General features: G+C 35.2%; 1 protein-coding gene across 1 annotated transcript; it reads left to right on the top strand.

The window, feature by feature from the left end:
- Positions 1–1,539: 1,539 nt before the first annotated feature.
- Positions 1,540–8,299, top strand: LOC147067106 (uncharacterized). Its single transcript, XM_085953905.1, has 4 exons — positions 1,540–3,004; positions 3,602–3,793; positions 4,990–5,102; positions 6,458–8,299. The coding sequence occupies exons 1-4, from the start codon at positions 2,378–2,380 to the stop codon at positions 7,512–7,514; spliced, it is 1,989 nt and encodes a 662-aa protein (XP_085810031.1). The 5' UTR covers positions 1,540–2,377; the 3' UTR covers positions 7,515–8,299.
- Positions 8,300–19,441: the final 11,142 nt, after the last annotated feature.

The raw sequence follows: 19,441 nt of genomic DNA, 5'->3' as shown, positions 1-19,441 counted from the left end.
TGGTACCCCTGGTCAAACGACGCCATCTTGGTGAAATGGCGTATTAAAACAGTTTTTGGGTAATATTTCAATAACCATTATCCTTCCAGAAATTTTATTCCGAGTTGAAATAAATATCGTTAAATTATACACAAAAAAGATTTCCAACATATTTTTAGTAGGGTAAACGGTTTTAGCACAATTTAATAAATTAATGTTTTATAGTTTTTTGGACTTTACTAGACCCATTTCTCTAGAAATTGTAATTCGAATAATTCGTAATAATTCGAATTTAACGACATCGAAAATTTATTAAAAGAAAATGTGGAAAAAATGAAAAAAAGAAGCTCGCATAGAATTGGAATAATTCATTATTAATAAATATTTCCCTCGCATAAGAAAAACTTTACATCAAAACTTGTCGAGCATTCTCGAGAATCTCAAGAAGTCTAGAAGTTATTATTTATTAATCTCGAATTCTCGAATCTTAAATGATCTAGCCGATACTTAGATATCTCTATATGCTCTCGTGGTGCATTGCGTAAGGCGCTGGTCTTTCATCCGGGAACTCCGGGTTCGATCCGGTCAGGACACAATATACCTATGTATGTGATTTTTTCAAATGTGCTTGTGATTGCATCACGTATATTACACTGTTAAACTACACTAGTGTGATTGGGCCTCTAGGTCTGTTGTGGTGTTAGAAAGAATATGTACCTATATTATATTATTTACTATAATTTCATCGTCAGAATTAATGTTAAAAAAAATGTCTGAAGAAATATTATTTTCGGTAATGTTTGAGATTAATTAATTAACACGCATATAATAATTATGTAGCAGCGTTGCCAGATAATTATTTTACCAAATCGGGATGTTTACCATGTGAAATAAAAAAAAATCGGTACAACCTAAAAAACGCATAGATAGTTCAATATTTCTAATGCTTATTTCTATAATATCAATCATAAATGACACAACACAAACTAATAATATTAAACAATATTTTTCCCGTCAGTCGCCTATTTGTAGGTACTTACCTACTTGGCGGAAGATTTTACTTCCTGAAGAGTCTCTTTCTGCTGCACAATGTATTGGTAAAATCACATGGGTGCATCATGTTGAATTGAACAAGTAACATAAACGTCTTATTTGTTTTTGTTGAATAATCGTGAATTTAGCTATCCCGCGCGGGCACCGACATCTTTAGATTAATAAAGGCTGAGCATAACTTTTTGCACAAGCAACGAGTGGTCCATTTTTCAGCTGTCAAAATCAGATCCCACATTGCTTGACACATTGATTCACCCTTTCTCGTTTCAAATTGAATTATAAAAAATTCTCACATCAAATATATTAACTATCAGTGTTATTTATATATAATATACATTCCTGTTTTTCATCAGCTGTCAAAGTCAGACTAGTCCTTCACACAAAACCGGTGGTAATATCGATTTTCAAAAAATATGTAGCATTGATCTATGCATTACATTTGTAGAAGGTGTATTAATGCTAGTGTATTATTTATCATTTAACTCATCTATAAGTGAACACGAGAGACGCGTCAGTATCAGCACTCTATCAGGGCTCGAAATGGATTGGAACGCACTGGAGCGCCGTTCCGGTTCGTGAAATCAGTAAAATTATCGCTCCGCCTCGTGGAAAAAATAATTTTACCATGTGAGCTAGATAGGCAATATAAAAATAAATCCGGAGGGGCGGAAAGGTAGGACCAGTCGTGAATGTATCGGTTTTCTCTTCAGTCGGCTGTGGCGCGGGACAATCTATTACCTGTCTCTACAATGCTTGAAAAGTGGGACGTCCCGCAAAAATCGGGACGTCTGACAACGCTGATATGTAGGTACCTGCGTAGTGTCTTCTTATCGTGTTGATTAACGGACTCTATTTTAAGTTTACATAGGTACATCGTACATCTACAATGATAACCAAGTGATAAGGTATACAAACAATAAATCGAGGTACGATACACCCCACGACTGACTTATCATTAACAAACCGAAGTTATTTTCATCCGATGTACGTAAGATTGCAAAATATAGGCATGATTTAAAATAAAAGGTTGCTTAATAACTATAAAAGTTATCCCTACATGTAATAGATCAAGAGTTCATATTGTTCCATAATCCTCACGTATTTTTTCAAAAGTAAGAAAGTGGTGTAAATTTAATAATCGGGTAAAAATGGTTATGATGGAAATTGTGAATAATGTGGCGATATTGTACAGACAGAAGTAACATTATCTTCATTATTAAAAACCATGAGAAAAAATGAATCTTAATTGTTTTAAAAATATAATATGTGGACTAAGAAAGTATCATGGTACTAATACAAAGATGGTAGAGATAGTGTTGTAACTACCTACGACGTGACAACAACAATGTTGCATTTTCGTTTCATAAGCTGTGTGAAACTTTGTTTGTTGATCAATTTAGTCGTTTTTTTGATCACAATACTGGCAGTTTTAAGAGAGATGTTATCGGGTGCTTTGTCGGACAAATCAGAACAAATCACACTGAGAAAAGATGATTTATTTACCGACGATATAAAACATATCAAATGGAGTTTACAAAATGGAGAAGAAATGCGACACTTTAATTTAAAACTAGAGAGAGCTTCAGAGAACGATGACACACAAGTCATTAATTTAAATGAGTTCAAAGAAAGTGGGGAACAATATAAGAGAATCGATGAAGGAAGAGCTGAAGATGATTTATCTTTTAATAGTCAAATAGAAGAAGAAGAAGATTTACACGAAACTGGACAAAAGGACGTCGGCGGCGTTTTCAACAATGTCGTTTTTAAACAGTCGCCGAAAAATTTGCAACAGAGAATTGTTCACCTGGATTTGAAGGGGGCACCGCCTAGATTGGCATTTCTGCGCAATTTATTACCACTTCTTCAATCTGCCGGTGCTACTGGTTTGCTGATTGAGTACGAAGACATGTTTCCTTATGGCGGTATTTTGGAAAGCATTAAAGCGAAGAACGCATACGATAGGAAAGAAGTAAGAAGTTTGTTCATCATTATATCTTCATTTTGTGGTTTTGAAGTATATTGCTATTGAGAATAGTATACGGAATCCATAACTTGGGTCAAAATAATATGGTCCAGGAAACAGTATTTAGTATTCAATACGCATCTGTACCTACAATAGAACTGTACTCAAGTGGAATGATTGGATTTAATAATAAGTTTATGTCTAATCGTTAACTTAAATTTAGTCTATTACTACATTAAACGATTTTGGTTTTCGTTTATCATGCAAGTGTTTTATTTATGTTAAAATTAATGTAGTCTGGTTGAGATTAAAAAAAAGATTTTTATGAAACCTCTTATAATTTATTAACAAAGCATTATTTCATAAATTTGCTTTGTCGACTGAAAGAAATTTTGACTACGTTGCTAATAAAAGCATAATCAATAATAGGTAGGTTTTATTATAAAGACTTCATATAATGAATGACTTGAATAATGATCTAAAATTCTAAAATATATCCACCATATAGGTAGGTACCTATATTATCTATATTTTAACACATTAGGTACCTACACAATTTATAAATTAATTCTCATATTCTAAAATGTATTTGTCTACTTATAGCTTTTGGAATTCCTGGAAGCAACAAAGTCGTTTGATCTCCAGGTGATTCCACTGGTCCAGACTTTCGGCCACATGGAATTTCTTCTGAAACTGGATGAATATAGAGATCTCAGGGAGATGGATGAGCATCCGGATTCTATATGCCCAACCAATTCTCGGTCATTTGACATAATCAAAGAGATGCTGACACAGGTTTGTTTAAAAATCAAAATTAATTTTATTAATTGCCGAATGCTCATATATATTGTACATATTGTATTTTAAAATAAGTAGATAGAGAGAATTATAAAAATAATTAGTTGTCGCTTACATTTATATAAGTATTTAAAAAAAACTAAATTTTAAACTAATATTTAAGAGCGGACTTGCTCAGCATGGGTCAAAATTGAGCTTTTTTTCTATTTTCAAAGCATGATCCTGGACATACCTTAAACGTTGTAGATAATCTATTTATATAATTTTGAAGCCTTTTGAAACATTTGATGACTGCATAAAGTATTTTTATTACATAAAATAGTATTCTTTTAAACCTCTCGCTCTAATGTTTAAGAATATAGTCATATTTCAGTACATAAATGTGCAGTGGTGTTAAGATTTTTTACATTTATTAATTTTTAAACGCATTTATAAAACCATCAGTATAATTTATATCGACATTATTATAGTGAAATATTTACGATAAAAATTATATTGATAATCTCTGTGATCCCAAATTTGACAAGAATTAGGCATTTTATTATTCAAAAAATAGGCAAAAGTAACACATTTGAAGATAATTCTAAAGATACTTATTATAAGCTATGTCTTTGACCATTCGAGTGTAATAAACATCCTATGAATAATGATTGCTTTATAATAATTATTGACCTAAGAATAAGGTAGTGTTTTTTTGAAATATTGATCTGACTATTATAGTGGGCCTCGGTATAAGTACGGTGAACATTCGTTCATTATTTTTGGGGGACGTTCCTTTATTTGCCCATGGTGGTCTGGTTGGTAGATAAGTCATGTATGAAGACGTAAACACGTGGGTCACATGGTTGATAGGCTGGACACACAAAATCCATGTTTTTTTTTTTTTTTTTTTTTATATGTATTTTAGATTAAATTGGTTGGGTTGGTATGACTATATAATAACCATGATTTTGTAAACGGTATGTTAACTCTGCAGTCCATAATCCATATTATGTTCCTTTACGAGCGAACGAGGTGGTTTACTTTAAAAATACCTGCAATAATCCAGTGATAGTATTCTAAGTTCTTTCTAGTTAGTAGATAATATTATGTGATCAATGTAAGACCACAGAACATGTAAGACCTCTCTTCTATGTGTAGTGTACCAGATAATTTCACAGTACCTACTAGTGAAAATTATTTTGTTTTTTAAGGTGATGGAGTTACATTCTCAAGTGTTGGATCTGAAGTGGTTTCATATTGGGTGCGATGAAGTCTACCACATTAATCAATGTGACAGATGCCTCAAAAGAAACTTGGCATCCCGGTAACAAAAACAACTTTGCATAATAAATATTATTGTTATTATCTCTAAAATTATGTAAATATCGGTTATAATTAATTTCTTACTGAAATATGTTTTGTAGGCTATCGACGAAGATAAATAAGTACAAACTTATAAAATCTACATATTATATGAAATACCTTTACTTAAACATCATAATGAACGCGTCGTTTACCTAATCTATGTAGTTATTGTTAATAGGTATGTAGTGTCAAGGGGCGATGTGTTATTTTTATTAATGGTAACTCACGCTGTCCTACAGAGGCGTATCCAGGAAAAGAGTCGCCCATGCACAGACTCAACACGCCGCCCCTGACAAAATTAGTTTCAAATATTATTATTTTATTTTTTGTAAAAAAAAAAAAATAATACTCATCTGTTACTAGGTCGTTGTAAATGACAATTTTATTGAACTACGATTATTAATTATCAATTTTGAGAAATGATAGTTAAAATATATGATTTCCTATATCATGACATTTATAAAAACAGGACACCGCGGCACGGACATAAAAATGAGGACTATTATGCCTTGCGCACACGATAACCTTGTTTGGGTGTGACTGATCACAGCGAGTCGTAAGGGAGAATTCCACTAGGCTACAGGCCAAGTTTTCATCGCTAAAGTCAAAGCACGGAGTATCGGGGGTTTTTTAAGCTAATAGAGCTCCTTTAAGTCATAAAAAGTGTCTCATTCATGTTTAATAAGCTTAGTTTCGTGGTCACGGAATGGAAAATTATTATGTCCAATTTCATAATAAAAATGATATTAATATTGTATTAATCAATATTTTTCTGAAAAATTGCTGTCACTAATTCAGCAAAAGAACAAGGAATCTGCTTAGCTATATAAAAATGGTTAATTTGAGTGAAAAAATAATATTACCCAAATTTCAACATGTATAAACTTTGGCGAAAATGCCCATATACTGTAACGACAAGGCGCAGTAAGTAGTAGGCGGGTAAGAGCAAAAGTCAGTCAATAATAATTTTTAGGTAGGTATATTTGTTTGGAAATAGTACACCCTTATACCATGTTCAGTGTGCGCACTAGACCCGCCTACTTGCTATTCAGTGGTGGGTTGCTACGATAATTTTATTATTTATAATACATAATAATATCACAAAGCTTAATGCAGGTACCGATTGGCGAAGTTTTTCTAGTTAGTTTTGTTAATTAGGTTTTATCACCATAATATTTTTCACAGTTCAATAAAAATGTTAAAAAAGGTTACTCTTATTAAACGATTAATAATTGTATACAGGAACCTATGTACTAGTATTTAAAGACCTTTACACTCTACCCCTTTCTTAGCACATATTTATTTTTATTCCAGGGAAATTTTTGTTGCCCATGTGTTGAAAATTACCGAACTCTTCAAACGAAAGTACTCTAAGATTACTCCGTTAATTTGGGATGACATGCTAAGAAGTTTTACACCTTCCGACTTGGCGAAATCTGGGCTAGGTGACAAGGTGCAACCGGTTGTGTGGATTTATTCAGATTCTATAACAAACCTTGTACCCCACAGATTATGGTACCAATATACGACGATGTTCTCCAAAGTCTGGATCGCTTCTGCTTATAAAGGGGCATCGGGTGCCATGCAAATGATTCCGGATATTAAAAAACACTACGAAAACCATTTGGCTTGGTTAAACTTTGTTGGAAATTATAAAATTTCAGGTTCCTCTTTTACGTACAACTTCCAGGGAATATTTTTAACTGGCTGGTCAAGATACGAACACTTTGCGGTGCTATGCGAAATCTTGCCGGTATCGCTGCCTAGTTTAATTTTAAATCTGTTATTAGTAAATATGTTTTTGGCTGAAAACAAAAAAGTTAGTTCCAAATTAAAAAGATCACAAAATTATCTTGACCTTGACGTATACAATCATTGGACAAAGATGCTGAAATGCCCAAATAGAAAAGAATTCAAAATAAATCTACCACGCTCTAGTAATTATTTCTATTTGAAAACAATCGAAGAATATTTTCCGTGGTGTGATTTTTACGGAAATCGTCTTTATGATGATATGAAAAATCTCATAATAATCGAAAACAGTGCGATAAACTTTCACGTTATGTACAAATTTAAAACAAATGGATTTCTAGACTATAATGTCGACCACAATTCCTTAAGATCTTTCCACAGTTCTGAAGCTATTGAAAAGGCAAATAGAATTGAAACTGATATTAACATGATCGCAAAATATTTGCAGAGACATTTGTTTACGTTTTTTGACAATGCTACTATCGAAGAATTTATAGAGTATAAAGTTTCTCCTATGAGGAAGATTGTCAAAAGAGTCATAGATATAACAGATAAAGCTAACAGTATAAGAGTTTGGCAAAGAAGACCTTTTAATAATATAACCAAAGGAGTTGTGTGAATCAGTACTGAATATGAATTTAATAATATATTTAAAAAATAATTCTGCGAAGTGTGTAGAAAACTTTTACATTTATAACTTAGGATCTCATCTACAGTTTAGAGAAGAACTCACCCACTATGAAATGGAACGCAGCATAGAGGCAACATTCATTTATATTGATTGGACAAAAAACTTCGAAATGAATACGGGAATCTTCAATCTGGTGATATTATTTTTAGTTCATATCTCAAGTTTTCATTGTTCAAGAAGACTGAGAATGTAGATACTTAAATTTTTACATGCATAAGTAGTTCAAATAATATTATTCACAAGTGCCCTATACAGTGTGATATTAAACACAATAACTGCTGACCTGTTAATTAATATTTAATTACCACACTTAAATATCATGTTAATTATATTTAATCCAAACGCGCCAGTCGTGGTGTCAGTACTAATTAATATACACGGAAGCCTCGGGCGTTAAATAAATTTGACGCCCGTCACAATATACATTACCTAAACCGATAAACCTTTGGTGGAAAAATATATAAATGATCAATTACTTTTTGTCGGTAAATACAAAATTTGCAAAGTTACTCGTAGTTTTATTGCAATTTCAATTTGCGTAAGCAGAACGGTGTGCATTCGTATGTGTGTGTCTTATAGTTATTTCATTTCATCTTATTTAATAAGCAATTAGTTTACACTTTGTAAGGCTTTGATTATCAAAAATACGGAACATTCTGATGAAGCGTGCGGCGCGTGCGCATCAAGTGAAACCGACTGGTTTTTTTTTTTTTTACAAAAATCAATATATTATAATTACCTCAATGAATATCATTGCCAGCATTATTCAACCACATTAATTTATTATCCGATATTAATTGTCGATATGTAAAGAAAATGATATCTAGTTGTAATAATATAATATTATCATTGGCATGGCCCCACAAGGCGGGGGGGGGGCTGACAGGGCTCTAGCCTGGGGGCCCGGCGTGACGGGTCCTCTTGATAAGCGAGATAAACATTCATCACAAATTTGCCCCAATTGCCCTAATTTTTTTTTAAATCTAGTCCTGTAACACAATTTTTGATTATTCTATGTTCTTAATAAATTGACAACTCCATAATTCAAGTGAATTTATTCAACAATACAAAATAATCGCTAAAAATACACCGAATACCTTTAATTTTACCCTTAATACCTTTGATAAACCGCTTCTGTAGAGCGTCTTACCGCCTTTAAGCCTAGCGATGGGTAGAGGGGTCCGTCAAAAATTCTGCCTGGGGGCCCGCTTTAGGATGTGGGGGCCATGATCATAGGTACCGAAACACGAAGGCTATGAAGGAAGAATGATAATATTATATTATGTACACGTTTATTATTGTACCTAATGTAATACTTATTTATGTAATGTTACTTTATTTGTTTAATTGTGGCATCAAACCTTTGGAGATTAAAGTTTTGTCAATCTTATTAAAATATGTTTTGTTTCTTTTTTTACTTCTTTCTGTATCAATGCTATCCACACCGGTGCCGTGAATAAACAGAACATGAAGAAATAGAACGGCGACAAAACAGAACAGCGATAAACAGAACAGTGACAAAACAGAACACCGATAAACAGAACTATGACATTTCAGGAAAAATATAACATTTAACCCAATGCTTACGGGCCCTTTTAATTATTTTTTTAATTAACGTGTTAATTTGCATTTGAAAAGCAATTAGCAAAAACACAATTTTGTGCGGCCCGTAAGCATTATTGTCGTATCTCCATTTATGTTGTATGTACAGATTTTTAATAACACAGGATTTCAATACGCCGTAACAAATATAATTTCTGCATTCCTAATCGCTGGAAAACCTCAATTAAACGGGACTCAACTCAGTGTTGCCGGCAAGCTAGATATTTTATCTCGCCTTAATCAATATAATAATATGTTAAAAATGCTTGGGTGACTAGTTACAACGAAATAATGAGTTTAACAATTCCGTGGAGTTAGTTCTGTATGATTATCAAAATCAAGCAGATGAATTGAGTTTTTTACACCGAAAGGCAGACCGACATGCAGTGATTATAATAAAATTAATATATTCAATATTTATACTTATATATATTTCTTTTTTTACACCGAAAGGCAGACCGACATGCAGTGATTATAATAAAATTAATATATTAAATATTTATGTATATATTTCTTTTAAAATCTTAAGTTTAATAAGTATTTAATTAATAAATAGATACGACAAAAATGAATGTTTTATTTTTCCACTGGATGTTCTGTTTCTTCATCTTCTGTTTATTCATGTTCTGGTTTTATCATGTTTCTTCTGTTTTGTCCGGTTACCATCCACACCAATCCTATGAAAAGTTTCACACGACGAACACGGTGCAGTCATACGTCACGTAGATTGATGTTATTTAGGATTTAGAATTATTTCAGTATGCAATTGGAAGAGAAGCTTCTTTGTCATTTCATATAATTTATTATTATCCTTCATTTCACATTAAAATATCTATAGAAGTTTTGAAGAATACCAAATCTGTCTGATAAATAAAATAAAAACATTTTTAAAGTGATACCATCGATTGTCTATGAGATTTTTTTTCACTGAACCGTTATTTTTTTAAATATTTGATTTTTTTCTAAATATGGATATTCAACCTAATTACATCCAAGGTACATTTTCGATACACATTCCAAACTGGTACAACTAATTTTATTATAGCATTGATTCTGGATTCTATTGCTAAAGTAAATGCTATAATATTCTCATTAGCTAATAATGAAGTTTGTGCGCGTTTTATATGAATCTGTGACTATATTTTCGTAATATAATAAAGTAGTCCGAATGTAAGATAGTCGTTGAAATGTTATCGGAATCTTGTATACCTAAAAATATATTAAAATAAACAAAACATTCAGGGCCGAATTTACTAAAGAGCTGAAGCGGCTAGACGTAATAATATATAGGTATTGCTATGGTCCAGGGCCCAGTGACGTCCCTAGACAAAATGCCGCCCCTGCGCAGGGCCGTAATGCCGCCCTATTTTTTATCATACCTACTCGTGTCGCTTCTGGTCACCAAGGACATCAAAGGGCAACAGAAGTAAACTAGACATCGCAAACCAGACAAAAAAACAGTCCTGTTAAACCTTTTATGTTATTCAATACATTTTGTTTCCAACCAGTGAGCTGATTTTTTAAAAGGAAAGATATCTTCGTTATTAAGTTGGTACTCAGTTTACGTACCTATTTCTATATATAACAAATGATTCTCCTCGATTTGCCGCCCTTCGAGTAACTGTCACCTCCAAGCGACGCTCAATCTGCCTACCCTCACGGGACGTCACTGCCAGGGCCCCCGGAGCCCGAAAAATATACAAAAATCTACGAAAAACCTTGACGCAGAAGAAGCAGCCGCCTCCACGCAAAGCTCGACAATTAATAGTTAAGTAAGTATGCAGGTCGGTACTCTAATTAAAATATAATATTGAAATCATTAATTAATTAAAACGAAAACACGGCACCGGAAGAAATATTTATTTTACAATGCATACCTCATAATATAAAAAAAACATAACATTTTTGGGTAACTCAAATTATATTGAGAAAGTCTCGTGTTGCATTATTCAGTTGTTGTTTTTACAACTTCAGCATGTGTAATTTTTAACATATCCGATCCTAAGAAGATAGGGAAATGGATGTTAGCCACTTGCTCAACTTATTAGGTCCATACTCTGGTCCAAACACACATTGAAAAACATAATGTGAATTTACCAGTGGGTCTGTTCTATACTTATCGACCGCTAAAGTGAGTGATACATATTATCAAACTTAGGGTAGGTTTGTATCAAAGTATTAGCACTTATTGTAACAATTGCAATAATTTGGTTGTAATTGTTGCAATAAGTGATATATTTTAACAGCACCTCTCTTGGCAGTGATAACATTTAGAGCGAGATAGACACTTTTGACAGTTCAAACGGCTAACTTATTGTAACAATTATAATACCAACCTCAATACAAATATGTAATAAATACTATCACTTTAGCGGTCGGTAGTAGCCTTATGTGTATAATAGACCCGCAGGATATTATAAGCCGACGCAGTAACCATCGGCCGTCGTAAAAATTACGATTAGGAAAATATACAATATTTTTCATGTAGCAAATACATTATTCTCATTACCTATTATATATTTTTATAAGTATAGCATATTAATAAGTTGCATAAAAAAATGCCGTTTAATATTTCGTTTTTCAGATAGGTACCTAGGTAAAGCGAAAATTTTTCAGTTACCTCACTAATAATAATCATTCCCATAAAATCGAACCAATATAAAATAAGCCTTCATGGTCTTTGCCGACTTCGTTAAAACATCTAACTTATGCTGGAGCGAACAAATGGCTGGGTTTGAAGCACAGTACTGTTGATTCGTCGATCGTGCAAAAATAATAATACCAATTGACATAAGTTAAGAACTGGTGACAATAATTAAGAATCACTGGTTCACGGTTTTTTAAGTCTAAGAAAGGTTGCATTTCTATTTTTAATGTGAAAGAAATGGACCCATTAAACCATTTTAAAATACAAATATAATGTCAATTTCACATAAAACGAAAGAGTTGATTCATAGGAAGAAAAAAGACAGGGTATCATAATTAATAACACATGCCCTGGGCAATACTTTCCAAATTAATACAAGACTAGAACCAATTGTCACTTTCATTCACCAATTACCCGTTTGGCAATATTGATGTGGAACAAATGAGAGTATTATTCTTAGTTATTTAATCCGTAGGTATTACTAAAATCTCGTGTGTTCATGGGTATTATGTATGGGGTGTATTTTTTGTAACTACATACTCCTGTCGCTAAAATCTCCTTGTTACGTCCCTGCATGTGGTACCATGTCTATAAATGGAACATATTATAATATAATTTTAAATACATGCAGTGGCAGATAATCTGATCGTATATATTTTATTATATTATAATTGTACCTTATAATTATAATGACTTATATAACTTATTTATTTATTTATAAATTATATAACGTATAAATATGTAATGCCAGATCTATCCTTGCAAAAATTTATAATGATAATACTCAGGTACCTATAGGGAACTATGGGGAAACTTGCCAACAATTCACACACGTGATAAAAGAAAATGAAGTAAATTCCTATAATCCTATAATTCCTATATATATCAACAGACCTTTTACGAGGAACGGTTGTTAGCCACAAGCCCAACTCATTGGATTCGTCGATTGTTAATCATTATTTTAATCTTCTGTAAGTAATATATGTTTCGTACCTGCCGAAAGACATAACGAATAAGAGGTTTTGCCATTGCAATTTCAAATTGATATCGTAAAATATCATAATCATAGTGGCCCAATATGATTAATAATATTCAGTGCAGCTGTCTGCCGACAACGATCCACCGAACGCAGCATCTGACCCTCCGCTCGCCTGTAGACCCTTCCGTCATAGGCCTATAATTACCTACCTACTTTAAAATATTTTACTTTTAAAAATCAGATATGAAATCCTTTAGTCAAGTCCTAGTCCAAACTTGGTAAAAACTACATATTTTTTATTAAAAATATGCTTTTACAAAAATATTTTTTTTTGGTAAGTAGGTACCTATCTGTTTCAAATAAAAGTAAGCGAGTAGGTAGCCATTACTCAGATTCATCTGTCATATTTGAATGTAAAATTGTGTGAGTATTATTAATTATGTAATTGAACTAAAAGTATATAAATTTATAATTATCAGACTGTCACACGCCGGAACAAACAAGAGTGTATATTAATAACCAATATGTGGGTATACACAAAATATACAAAGTCCAATGACGGACTTATACAATTATGTAACCAAAATAAATTTAGGGAATAGAAATAGATGAGATACATAAATACTGTCTGGTGACGAACGCCGAACTTTCGTTCGTGTGGACTGTGAATGATCTAGGCTCGAGAAGTTACGTGAACGTGACGATGACGCCCATAATATGACGCCGCCGGCGTCGCCTGGTGGGGTGTGACACGAACAGTTGCCCTGTCAGGGGCTCCGCAAAAATTCGCTAAAGTTTGCCAAAAAGTAGATAGGTACAACTTGAAACATTTTTGTAATAGATTAAAAGTGATGTTTCATACTATTTAAGCAATGAATGCGTATGATATAGCATAATATAAAGTAGATGATTTTTCTTGCGAAGGGATTTTTTGTAGCGGCTGGTAATGAAGAAACAAAAATTGAGGAATTCACTTGTGTAAAAATATAAATTAATTATTGTTTGGTAACCTACAGCAGTGACACCCGTGTCATTTTATTATAATATAGCCTAAAAATCTAACGTGATGTGGCATCCATCGTCCACACTTACCCTATTATAATTTAAAAGATTTCATATAGGTACTGTGACGCCCCCGTATGGTCCCCATTTGGGTGTGTCTTTATGTACCTGGAGACGCCCGAATCGGTATCAAAGCCAACAAATAATAACGGCTGATTGCGAAAATAATTAAATAATGTATAATACCACTAATAAATAATATCTGACCGGCAACATTGTCCAAAAAAAAAACACGTATGGCAACGTCGCATTGTGCACAGCTCGCGAGTCCAACGGTTTTTTTTTTTTTGGCGCTGAGATCGCGACAAGCAGCAAAATCGCGAACGCGTACATTTTGCGCTCCGTAGAATTAAATGATAAAAAATGTAACCATATAGTATATATTAACACCAAATAAACCTCGTCGTTTCCGAAACCATTCCAGTGTGTCAATTATCCACCTTCATCCCAAATACAGACGATAAAAAAGAAAACTAAAAATAAAAGTGACAGTTGAGAAAAATCCACACACGCCAAAATGGAGGGGAGTGATAAGTGGCCCCAGTCAACGTGGGACTACGCTTCTTGATTTTGATCGTCTGGAATCAAGAAGCAGGTGGAATTTCTTTCACCCGGACACACAACCCTGAGATCCAAACACCGGAATAGGAAACGGCGAGGAAGAAACATCCAGAGGCTTGCCTCTGGTGGCGCTCAACAAAGTATAATAATAAGCAGTAGAAATAGGATGCTGCCAAAGCCAAGCCAGTGAAGAAAAGAGCAGAAACACCCGGATTGCGAAGTCATGGCTCCCGATGTACTCCCGACCAACTGCATCCGCCAGCGAACTTGGCCCACGGACGAGTGTATCGGGCAAGACCCTGGCTCCAACGAGGGAAAACGGCATCAAATGCCCTGCATCATCAGCCGCTTGAGCCCTCTTCGTCAACAGCAGCGTGTCTGTGAGCCTTGCAATCAGCCCTGGCCCAGATGCACCATGATGAAGAGAGCTACAAAGCGGCCTTCTTCAGCTGAGCAAAGCAGCCTCCATCAGCGGAAAGCAGCCAAGCAGCATCCTCAGCCATTAGCATCATAGATTAGTTAGTTTTAAGTGTTTTGTGTTTGGAAGCGATGTATAATAAGTTATTTCAGTGCTCGAAGTGGAAAATTTTACAACCCGGAGCAGTTGTATGAGGCAGAATGGCATTCCGGTCCATTTCGGGCCCTGATATATTTTTAAAATTATTTTTATAAACTTTAAAGCCATTTTAAGTATAAAATTAAGTTTTCGCATATTATATTAGTATAATATCAGTGCAGTGCGTGTAATTCGATAGCCGCGGCAGGGCAAGCGAGCAAAAAAGGGGGTCAAGTAATGCGCCGGTATGCACTTTCGTGAGGGATCGACTGATTTTCGGACGGTCGCTGTTGGGAAAGCTGGGTGCGACGTCCTCTCTCAGCATCCGCCCGTACGGTAGGCCTGGGAGCCGCGAACCACTACGCCCACAAAGCGGCGTAGTGCTGCATCCGAAACTCTCTGGTTGCCGACGGTCCGAGGGTGTTGAGAGGGCTGGGCGCGACGCCCTCCTCTCTCAGCAGCTTTACGGTGGGCCCGGGAACCGCGAACCACTATGCTACAGTGCTGCATCCGAGTCTCTCCGGCCGCCGACGTACCGGTGGGGCTTCGATCCTTCAACGTCTAGAGACGCAACCACCCCTTATCAAGCCACCGCACTGTCCAGTTACACACGCTATCGTAATCAGCCCTTAGTTGGCCCGACCCCATTCGGGCCTTTCCAGAGAGGTGCGCTTGTGACGCCCCCGTATGGTCCCCATTTGGGTGTGTCTTTATGTACCTGGAGACGCCCGAATCGGTATCAAAGCCAACAAATAATAACGGCTGATTGCGAAAATAATTAAATAATGTATAATACCACTAATAAATAATATCTGACCGGCAACATTGTCCAAAAAAAAAACACGTATGGCAACGTCGCATTGTGCACAGCTCGCGAGTCCAACGGTTTTTTTTTTTGGCGCTGAGATCGCGACAAGCAGCAAAATCGCGAACGCGTACATTTTGCGCTCCGTAGAATTAAATGATAAAAAATGTAACCATATAGTATATATTAACACCAAATAAGCCTCGTCGTTTCCGAAACCATTCCAGTGTGTCAATTATCCACCTTCATCCCAAATACAGACGATAAAAAAGAAAACTAAAAATAAAAGTGACAGTTGAGAAAAATCCACACACGCCAAAATGGAGGGGAGTGATAGTACGTAATAACGTACCTACGCATATATCTGTTTACGATAGCAATGTAGAAATAATAAAATGTAGTTGGTGGATAGGAGGCGCGAAGCGGGAGTGTTGGGAGGAGACCGCCCCGCGCCCGGACGACGAAAGTACCAAAAACACTAACGATTTAAAAAAAAAAAAAAAAACATATTATTCAATTGCATAAACTAATTCTTTGAGATATATTATTAAATACATAATATATACGTTGCCTACTGCCAAAGGGCGGAAAAACGAAGAGTTAAAGCTAATAAATATACAATTAATATTACAAGTACCTATGTAGGTATATTCTTATTTAAGGTTTAAATATCTCCGATCTGGAAGTAATTCGGTTGTGTGCAAAACCACTGAACACCATTCTTTCAAAATCTCAATTTGACGGATCAGTGTCATCGCATAATAAATAAAGCATTTCTACACCTATTTTTTTGTATGAAAGGGCACCAGAAAATTAATTGAGCCATAAAAATACTATATCAGAAGAACATCAATTTGCCTCACGAATAGCAAAATAAACTTTTTATACCTTATCTAGATCTAGATTATTTAGATATAAAAAATAAATAAAATGTCTTCAATTTGGTTATTTTAAATCGTGATGATGCAGAATGATAAATAATGTCACATTTTTGTTGTATCTAATTAAGTATTTTGTTAAAAACATTTTTTCCAATTATTTTATATCTACACTGAGAAATAGGTTTTTATTTGGGGGGGGAGGGCAGCAATTTTTGGCTGGTGGCGGCAGTCATCCGTGGCACTGCCCTGTTGGTGGATAGCAATGTGGATAGTGAATTTAGATTAAATTTGAGTATGTCATTGGTGTCGACACTCGTGTCTAGTGTGACTATTTTCTAGTGTCATTAATGAGATAACACGGGGATTATGTAATTTATCCCATGATCTTAATGTGTAGGTAAATGTCAGGTAGTGGTTCCGCGGGATTTATAAAACATCTCAAGGGTTTCACCAAACAAAAAAGGTTGCGATCACTGCACTAGGCCCACAAGGGTGACGCCACGTTCATAAAGAAAATTATTTGCCTTCACATCTTGTTTTCCACAAAACTATGTAGGCACGTAATTTATTTGTTTGTTCGCTTTTAAATACATCGTGATTACTGATTAGTAATATTATAGTACGCGAAAAATGACACAGGTAGGTACCAACTATTGATTTTTAAAATTATTTACGCCAAGGCGCCCCAAGTGTATGATGATCTCTAACGGCGCCCCAAAGTGTAGGTACCTATACTCACCTACTATAAGTAGGAGGGGCGAGTCCAGTTACGTCCCTAGGAAAGTAAAGTTAAAACGCTGCTCCCCTTTTTGGTCTGAAATATTAAGTACCTATCTAACTAAAGTAGGTACATGAATTTCTTAATGTCGTATTTATCATTGTAACCATGCGGTGTGTATCAGCGCATTGAATTATATCTGCGGTGCCCCAGGGCATATTATTATACTCCCCTGGCAGGGAGTCACTTGCACACTCAGGCGCACAGTTTGAATACCACTGTCATTATACACAATAAACAATCATCGTCAAACTAACAAAAAACGTAGATAGCGTACTCACTTGGCAAGAAATATTATAGTAAAACTAGCTGACCCGGCAAACGTTGTTCTGCCATATAAATTATTTCTAGTGAATATTTTGGTTGTTAAATAAAAAATATCGAATGTATCGTAAGTGTGTGGGGATGGGATCTATGACAGAAAGAGGAATGGAGCGATGTAGACGATGACCGCCGATAAAAACAAAAAAACACCAACCATTTTATTTATCAATTCAAAATGAGTAATGATGTTCATAATGAATGAATTACCTGTGACAGGATCTCGTTGTTTAATGTTTATGCAATATCCGTTATGTCCCTTCCAGAAAATTAGCGGATATTGAAGAGCGTCGTATGACCGGTGTGTGTCAGCGATGAACTCCAGATTATTGTTTCTTCTTCGAATCACAATTTCTCGCGTCGATGTGCCGTCGCCAACCATGATTCCAGCAATGTCGTCAACAACAGGCGCATTGAATGGACGCACGTGCTCTCCAGCTGGTGTTTTATCAGGAATGATCACAATAGCGTAATTGTCACTTTGCAATTCGTGCATGTGTGCTTTGAAGAATTTCAATAATTGATTGTGCGTTTCAATATGATTCAATAGGGCGTCCAGTTTGCTGACGATGCGCCTGGCATTAGGCAAATTGAGGTTATTGTAGCCGCAACGTGCATCCACACGATTGATGTCCTCACCGCCCATGAAGTAGATTTGTAAAAATGTATGTGGTTCGTTTGGCATTGGCAGCAATGAGCCTACTTTGTGGTATACTTGGCCTTTGATTTTGAACGTAGAATGGAATTGTTGACCATTTGCCGCAGTATTGTGAACTATTTCTGTTGCTCCGAACAAAGTCATTTGGAAGCATGAATTGAATGTGCGAATGGACTTCAGGAACAGGTTTGAATCTGGAACCGTGCCGATGAGCAAGCCGTTCAATGGTTCTGGTGGTATCTCAATTTCTGGTAGTTGCACTTTTCCTGATGTGCAACACATCCCGGCTGACTCATGTTTGAATTTGAGCGCATGACAATGGAAACATTCTTTGTCCATAGCACCAATCAGCACTTTCGGATGAGCAGAATATTCAATATCTGGCTTGTACTCGAATGCGAGACGAAGAAATGAAGCGGATGTAAATGCTCGATGTACTTGTTGGCGTTGTCAATCATTTTTTCTGCGTGTGTTGACTACGAACCGGCGCGTTTGGCTCCGTTCCAATTGTCGTTGTTGATTTCGTTCAGCTCGTGCCTCTTGTGATTGAGATGCACGGAATTGCGACATGCTTACACGCACGTTTTTGTTATCTTGTTGGATTTGTTCGTCTGTTCTTTCTGCTCTACTATTTCGCATGTTTGTTGCTTTATTCGTTCGACGGCCCAAATAGCCCCCCTTGCGTCTTGCTGGCATTGTGCACAGTAATACACGCACACAAAAATAGATAAATTAAAATAAATCGTACAAAATTTTGCACGCACTGCGTTGTGATATGCCGAATGAAATGTCAAAATGATGTGACGCTTCTCTTGAATTCTTCTCGGACGTAGCGCCATCTGTCATTCAACAACATAAATAATTTCGTTCTGTTTGAAATACGAACGACGGTTAAATTTGTTCATACAAAAATAATAAAATCAAGATTATAAAATGGGAGGATAAGGGTAGGAGACTGAAAATTTGGGGTTATATGTATATTTTGATTGATTGTATTGAAAAATA

This window comes from Rhyacophila brunnea, unplaced genomic scaffold (genome assembly GCF_057557595.1).
Source record: "Rhyacophila brunnea isolate RB1 unplaced genomic scaffold, BYU_Rbru_1.0 scaffold_4, whole genome shotgun sequence".
Classification (NCBI taxonomy): Eukaryota; Metazoa; Arthropoda; class Insecta; order Trichoptera; family Rhyacophilidae; genus Rhyacophila; species Rhyacophila brunnea.
This window is presented reverse-complemented; position numbering and strand designations above follow the sequence as displayed.